The sequence below is a fragment of the Grampus griseus genome (assembly GCF_964374135.1).
Source record: "Grampus griseus genome assembly, chromosome: 10".
Classification (NCBI taxonomy): Eukaryota; Metazoa; Chordata; class Mammalia; order Artiodactyla; family Delphinidae; genus Grampus; species Grampus griseus.
Genome location: NC_139004.1, coordinates 52,380,204 through 52,388,174, shown reverse-complemented (window position 1 = coordinate 52,388,174; position 7,971 = coordinate 52,380,204). Strand labels below are relative to the sequence as shown.

At 44.6% G+C, this 7,971-nt stretch overlaps 1 protein-coding gene across 1 annotated transcript in view; it reads left to right on the top strand.

Annotated features, from left to right (window-relative positions):
* The first annotated feature begins 1,083 nt into the window (after nucleotides 1-1,083).
* The window catches only part of DYNC1LI1 (dynein cytoplasmic 1 light intermediate chain 1), a 45,456-nt gene continuing 38,568 nt past the window's right edge, over nucleotides 1,084-7,971 (top strand). Inside the window, exons 1-2 of the mRNA XM_082663837.1 lie at nucleotides 1,084-1,309; nucleotides 1,503-1,576. Coding sequence (XP_082519963.1) covers nucleotides 1,164-1,309; nucleotides 1,503-1,576 — 220 coding nt within the window. The 5' untranslated portion in view covers nucleotides 1,084-1,163. The remainder of the gene's footprint in view (nucleotides 1,310-1,502; nucleotides 1,577-7,971) is intronic.

Here is a 7,971-nt window from a genome sequence, read left to right as displayed (position 1 = left end):
ATTATTATGACAGTGCAGGCATTGGAAGGGGGTATATGGGTTAGTGGAAATCTGTGGAAGTTCTAAAAGTCTCCAAGTAGGGGGGAAAAAAAAAGAACACGTAACAAAGGATTAGCAGTCAGAATGACTTTGGATTTCTCAGGGACAACACTAAAATCTAGCAGACAAGGGGTCAAGGCCTTGAAAAACCTAAGGGAAGATAATTTGCCACTTAAGAATTCTACACCCAGGCAAACTATCACTGATTGCCCTCTGGCTTCTGGTAGGGTTGCAAATGTGAGACACTGGCAGGATACCGCAGGGCAGAAAGAGCGGTTACTGCTGTGTTCCTTTACTCAAAGCCAAAGATCTTGCTGATCAACACTTTTCCTATAGCTGCAGCTCTCTGGATTCTAGCAAACATCCCTTCCTTTTTCCCCTTCAGCCCTAAATCTTCCTGCTGTTGCTAGCCGCATCTCCTCGGATCAGTCACACCTTTGTAAATAGTTCCTTCATTAAGCTTTCATCTGGGCCTTGATTTAATACACAGGTCTCCAAAAATGTAGCCATACACTTTTTTCTCATAAAACTAATGGAGAAAGTTCTCCACTAAGATAAGAAAGAAGACAACACAGGAATGAGGCAAAGAGAATCTGCAGAACAATGGTGAAAGGAGATTTCAGGATGAAATTAGGAATCTCTTTTGTATTACGTACAAAGAACCACCAATTCCAATTGCAGCAGTGACAGTGCAGGAATTCCACACCCGCTGCGGGGTTTGTGGACCCGACTGAAGAGTGGGAGGGAGCACTGTTCACCTGACACACCCCAGCGCGCCCAGCTGCAGCCTAGGGCTGCGGAGGCGGTGGCCAGAAGCGCTTCAGCCCGCTGAGCTCAGAAAGACTGGGGCTGCTGGACGGCGTCCCGCCGAGCCACCTGCGCACGCGCATTTCCCCCTTCGCCGGCCGGCGGCCTGCTGCGCACGCGCAGCTCGCCGTCTCTCGCTCCGTCAGTCCCTGCAGTGCCTGGGCCCCACCCCCGCAGGCCCCGCCCCGCTGCCGTGCGCCGAACGCTGCATATCCGGGTTCTCGCCTCCGCCGCCGCCGCCGCCGCCGCCGCCGCCGCCGCCGCCGCCTCCGCCTGGCTCATTCAGCTTTGCTGGGACCGGTGTGTTCCCGACTAAGATGGCGGCTGTGGGGCGAGTAGGCTCTTTCGGTTCCTCTCCGGCGGGATTAACCTCGACTTACACGGGCGGTCCCTTGGCCAACGAGCTAACCTCGGGCAACGGCGGCGCCGCGGCAGGGGACGACGAGGACGGGCAGAACCTTTGGTAAGGACCGCACCCTTCCCCGGTCCCCGCCGGCACCCCCGGGCCGGGGACGCCCCGGGGTCGCGTGCCCGCCGGAGCTCGGCGCCCTGCCCAGGCCGCCGCGTTCTCGGCCGCCCCCGCCCGGGCGCGCGAGGCCGGTGCCGTTCCTCCCGCGCGGGGCTCCAGCCTGAGCGTGCGTCTTGTTCCCCGCCAGGTCCTGCATCCTCAGCGAGGTCTCCACCCGCTCGCGCTCCAAGCTCCCCGCGGGGAAGAACGTGCTGCTGCTGGGTAAGTGCCCCCACCTGCTCCCCACTGCGCGGCCCCCCAGCGTGGCCTGGGTCTGGGTCCGCCCGCCGCTCTCTGGCTCGCTTTGTGCGGACAGCCGGGGCTGGCCCCGCCCCGCCGCCCGACCTGTGGCTGACAGCTGGGGGAGAAGGAGAACAGGGACCCCTGCCCCGGGACCTGCAGGGACCCGCCCTCCCCTGAAAGTTTCTCCTCCCCTGGATGTGTGGGGTTGGCCCTGACAGCTTCCTCCGGGAAGGACAATGCGGTAGCCCCATCTGAGAGATTCTAGTGGCTTGGGGTTTACCTAGAAAATAAGGACGTTTTTTCTTTCATGACAAAAATTGGTAGCAGAAGGCTCTTCGCGACAGCTCCAGTGCAAATGGCATGCCATCAATATTTAATAGCCGGCTCTTTGTATAATTTACAGAAGCTAGAAATGAGGCCTGGTGTAGTCGTGATAAATGTAATTATTTGATTCAGCTTTTACGGGTACAGTGGGCTCGTGTTGCAGCTGTCTTTTTCACTGTCACTTATAATTCTGAAATTTGTAAAGTGCAGTAAACGTTTACCTTTCTCGTTCAGTCCCTTCGGCCTGATGGGTGTAATAATGAGAAATGGTCTAACGTCTCAAATCTCCTGATCTATATTCCCTCTGCTCTCTGGAAGTTATGTATTTTGTTTCTTTACTGACTCTGGGGGTGGACGTGGAGAACAATTCACAGGTTCACATTTTTGCAGGCTTAGCTCCAAAGTAACTTAGAGATTTCTTTCATATTCTTTAGATGTGAAAATTTGAAGTTTGGCTTATAGGATGATCGTTGAATTTTAAAACTTTGGTTTTGATGTCTCAAGACTTTTTAATGTTCATTTAAAAACAGGAAGGGAAACAAAGAAGTCAAATGATACTTGTCAGGGTCCACTTTTAATGGGAATGTTTAGATAGAAACAAATCATTTTTCATGAACTCTTGACAGTCTACAGTATATGATTCTTGGCGTTATTTAAAGTTACTGGAGCTAGTTGAAAAATTAGTGTTACCTTTTTTTTTTTAAATATATATCACTTTATTTATTTATTTATATTTTTGGCTGTGTTGGGTCTTCGGTGCTGCGCTCCGGCTTTCTCTAGTTCCGGCGAGCGTGGGCTTCTCATTGCGGTGGCTTCTCTTGTTGCAGAGCACGGGCTCTAGGCGTGCGGGCCTCAGTAGTTGTGGCACGTGGGCTCAGTAGTTGTGACACACGGGCTTAGTTGCTCCACGGCATGTGGGATCTTCCCGGACCAGGGCTCGAACCCGGGTCCCCTGCATTGGCAGGCGGATCCTTTACCATTGTGCCACCAGGGAAGTCCCTACCTTTGTTTTTAATGTGATTGAAAGTACCTACTGCGGATTCACCTGGGTTCATTCATGACCCTATCACATACTAGTCCTATGATCTTAAGCAAGTTCTTTGACTTATATGACCCTCAATTTCTTCTTCCTTAAAATGGATGTTACAGAAATAATAATGCCTACTTCCTAGTGTTATGGGGAGAACTGAATGAGATAATGTTTATGAAGTGATAACAGCACAGTGACTTTTTGTGATGAGTCTCTTAACTGGATTAGAAAATATTTTATCAGAACTCTTTTTAAAAATTTGAGTTAGTGCCTACGTAACTGATATTTATAGGGCAGATATAGGTTAGGATCCAAGAGCAAAAAAAAATTCAGAAAATGTTTTCAGATTACTAGTTTAAACAAATTACTATTAAGTGCTAAACTAAAATGGACCTAACACAAAGTGACCTCATTGAAGTGGGTTATATTTCAAATACTCTAAGTTAAATAAGACTTCTTTTCAAATACTGCCATTGTAGGGCTTCCCTGGTGGCGTAGTGGTTGAGAGGCCGCCTGCCAATGCAGGGGACACGGGTTCATGCCCCGGTCCGGGAAGATCCCACATGCTGCAGAGCGGCTGGGCCCGTGAGCCATGGCCGCTGAGCCTGCGCGTCCGGAGCCTGTGCTCCGCAACGGGAGAGGCCACAACAGTGAGAGGCCCGTGTACCGCAGAAAAAAAACAAAAAAAAAATCAAATACTGCCATTGTAAAGATAAGATTCCTGAATTTTGTTTTCATTTTATAAGTTCCTTCCAATTATTCCTGTGCATTAGATGTTAGTTACATGGTTCTGTTTTTAGTGAAACAAAAGTGACAGTTTTGTTCATTTCTTTTTTTTTTTTAAATAGATGTTCATTTCTTAACGTTCCTAATTTGCACTGAGGTTGCACCATGCTTTTTTTTTTTTTTTGTGGGATCTTCCCAGACCGGGGCACGAACCTGTGTCCCCTGCGTCGGCAGGCGGACTCTCAACCACTGCGCCACCAGGGAAGCCCTAAATTTCCTTTTATATAAGCTTTTTTTTTTTTAAATTTATTTTATTTTTTGGCCACACCATGCGGCACGCAGGATCTTAATTCCCCAACCGGGGATCAGACGTGTGCCCCTTGCAGTGAAAGTGCAGAGTCTTAACCACTGGACCACCAGGGAAGTCTCTTATATGAGCTTAATAGTTCATAAAGCTCCATCTAGTATCAAGTTATACAAGCTTAAAATTAAAAAAAATTTTTGAGTACTGTTACTATAGGGATTTTCATCAAAGTCCTTTTCAGCTTTGGAAAAAGCTGGTACCAGATTTTTATACTGATTACATAAATAGGATTAATTTTCTAGAATACCTCTAAAGATTTCTTAAAGACATTTTACCATCACATATTACGGCCGCATTCAGTTTATGCTGGTAGAGGGGAGAAATAGAGAAATAGGGATTGTGGTTTTCTTTGTTATGAGTTTGAAGGTGCTAGGCAGGAGGATGCTTGGCCCTAATATGTCTTTCATGAATTACGGTGATCTCTGGAGTCTCATATTTAAAAAACCAAATCTGAGACTATAACAAGGTTTTACATTTCCAGCAACTGTATAGAATAGGAACATTGATCAAGACTTAAGTACCCCAAACACAAATTGCAGTTTAACTTTACCTTGCTACACGGCCTCCCCTCCCACTGCCTGTGGGTGAAAGGGGTCAGAACTAGCAATGTGTGCATGTGTGTTAGCCATCCTCAAAGCATTTTCATACGAATCTTAGTTTGCCTCCTCTGTCCCCCTTTCCCCATCCCCCCCAAAACCTGGGAGATAGATGTTAACACCAATTATAGATGAGGTACTGAATCTTGGAGACCTGTTCAGTGAGTTTTCCGAGGTCACACAGCTGTAAAGACCCTGCCTTCTGTGACTCTGGCCAGGTTTTCCAACTTGATAGAAGTCCCTTCAAGGGAGGAAGTGCCACGTACTCTTCCTACTGCATAACTTTTTTTAAAAGGCCATCTTTGAGTAAAAATACTAATGATTATTTTAAAGTAAAATCCAAATATTTGTTGGATTCTAGGATGTAGCTTAATGAGGGACACGTCTGTTGCCATGGCATTTGTGTTGAAGCAGTCATTTACTCTACCCGGACCTGACCCCTAGTGAAACCCAGAAACACTATGGCATTAGCATTTAACCATTGTTTCATGAAAGATTTTGCGAATGAACTTGTTTGTTCGTAATATTAAAAGGAAAATCTTTTTTTTTTTAATATTTATTCATTTGGCTGCATTGGGTCTTAGTTGTGGCACGTAGGGTCTTTCGCTGTGGCGCGAGGGCTTGTGGGCTCTGGAGCACGCGGGCTCAGTAGTTGTGGTGCGCTGGCTTAGTTGCCCCACTGCATGTGGGATCTTAGTTCCGACCAGGGATCAAACCTGTGTCCCCTGCATTGGAAGGTGGATTCGTAACCACTGGACCACCAGGGAAGTCCCTAAAAGGCAAAATTTCTTGTGCATATATTTTAAGTAGGATTTAACTTATAAATGGACCTTTTAAGAAGTGTTTTTTTCTCTTTACCCTTTATATTTAATGAAACTTTACTACAGTGATTGTAATTACATGTATTTCAATAGCTGTTTTTGAGGGCACTTTCTCCATACCTTGGTTACTTAACCATGTTTTGATAAGAAAACTACCTAAGGAAAATAACAACAATGGTACTTAAAATTTATAGAGCACTTACCTGTACCAGCCACATAAGGATTGTTTACATACCGTGATTATCCCCTTAAAGATCAGGAAACAAACACAGAGCTGTTAAGTAAATTGCTGTGAGGTTACATAGCCAGAAAGGGGCAACATCAAGATTCTGAATTGTGCAGCCTGGCTCCACTGGACTGTCTCTGCAGGAAGAGAGCTTTCTTTGTAGGAAAAGCAAAAAGATGTCTAGCAGTTATTAAGGAATTTTATCTGATTCTCCGTGATGTAATCTGTCTCACTGCAAAAAAATCTCACTGATAAAAGATTAATTGAATTCATTGTCGGTGAAGATACATATGTAGCCCTGGACCCCAGCACAGTGCCTGGCTTACAGATAAGACATCAGTATAACTTCCTGATTTAAGGCCAGCATGAATTAATGAAAACTAGTTGGCCCTTCCGGTAAATCATGTAAGCCTCATTTTTCTCATCTGTAAATTAAGATATTTGGATTTAGTCATCTCTTAAGTCTTATCTCTTCTGACATTCTGTAATTATTTCTAATTGTAAAGCTTGTGAGTTGTATATTTTTAAAGAAATGTTTTGAGAACATATTGCAATTGGATTTAAATTAGTAAAGTATTTATTTGTATATGTGGGCTGTTTGATTCCACTCAGGGAAGAAATCTCGAGTCTGCATTTTTCCCCGAAGGTGATAATTCAGGATAGTGTGCAGCCAAAAAAACCCCCACAAAATACTGAGCATCATCAGGAGTAAAACTGGTTTCTATTATGTTTGAATTATTGCAAGTAGGAAACCTCAAGATATACACTGGACTAGAGATGTTGTTAAGAGAAGTAACTTGTCAAGTAAGTGAATGGTTTTCTGTGTGAGGACTTACTCTAAAAATAATGAGATTGTTCAGTCAGAAACTTAATTTTGGGAGAAGCTGGGATTAAAGATCCCCAAGGTTATATGACTTGTGGGAAACACAGATTTTTATCAGTTGATGCTGTTTTCTGGCATGATTGGTTATGGGCATGTGATGCAAGGAATAGTGTTACCACATATATGATGCTGGACTGGTAATTTTCAAAGGATTAAGGAAACTATTGCCTGTTATGTGTCACTACTGCTAAAAAATATGTTTTTGAGAGTCCAGTGGCATATTGATATTTTATGATGGTCAGCAATTGATTAAGGCCACATAGTAAATAATCCAGGCTCTGTGAGCCATAATGGTCTCTGTTGTAACTACTCAACTCTGCCCTTGTAGCCCCCAAAGAGCCATAGATAATCCATAAGTGGATGGTTGTGGCAGTATTTAGTAAAATTTTATTTGCAAAAACAGGCAGCAGACCAGATTTAGCCTGTGGGCTCTTTGTAGACCCTTGCTTTAGGTTATTATGGGCATCAATTTTATCAGTAAGCACAGGTGCCAGTTAATAGAGGTTTCTGGTTAATGGAATATGATGTTTGGCCCCTAATAGGTGCTCAGTAAATAAACATTGGATGATTGATGACCAGCTTTTACTTTATTCCAGCTAGAGGTATAGTTTCAATGCAGGTTTAAGAAATGTCAAGAGTGGTTCATATATTTCCCCTTAGTGCTGCTGTCAAAAACAGAAAACAGCTGGAAGAACTACAGATGTCGGCCAATACAGTGGTAAGTCAGCTGGTGTGAAGTCCATGTGAGAGAAGGTCAGCAAAAGTACTTTGAAAATGCAAAACACACAGGAGCTTTGAGTTAGGAAAAAGAAAAGACCCAAGTTCAGCATGGGACTGTTACTATTGAGTGACCATGGACTAACATTTTGGGGCCTTATTTGTAAAGTCAGGGCAGTGGCTGTTAGACTGCACAGGTAACCTCTTTATTTATTTGTTCATCAAGCATTTATTAGAACGTGCTGTGCATAAAATGCTCTGCTGGGTCATCAGGAGGAAACGGGGCTCACTAGGTCCCTGCCCTCCAGGAGCTTATAACCTTCTGTGGGGAAAGACTCAAAGTATATAGTAAAAAAAAATCAAATGTCAGTCTGAAATAATTGCTAAATAGCTTACATAAGTTATTATGGAAAAGGTGGTATCTGAGTAAAATTTTGCTAAGTAGGGTGGGGAGGAGGACACTGCAGGACTAAGGGAACGTGTTGCTGTAGCTAAAAACCTGGTGAAAAGACCCGGGGCGCTCAGGTGTGGAAGAGTCCTTAACTAGAGGCCCCCAGGTGTGGGAGTCAGCCCTTCCTACCATTCAAAGCTGTGGGATTGTGGGGCAAATTACAGCCTCCTAACTGAGATTCTTTCATAGTTCCTGGGATTAAAAGAACTGAAAGAAATTATGTGTAACATACCGTC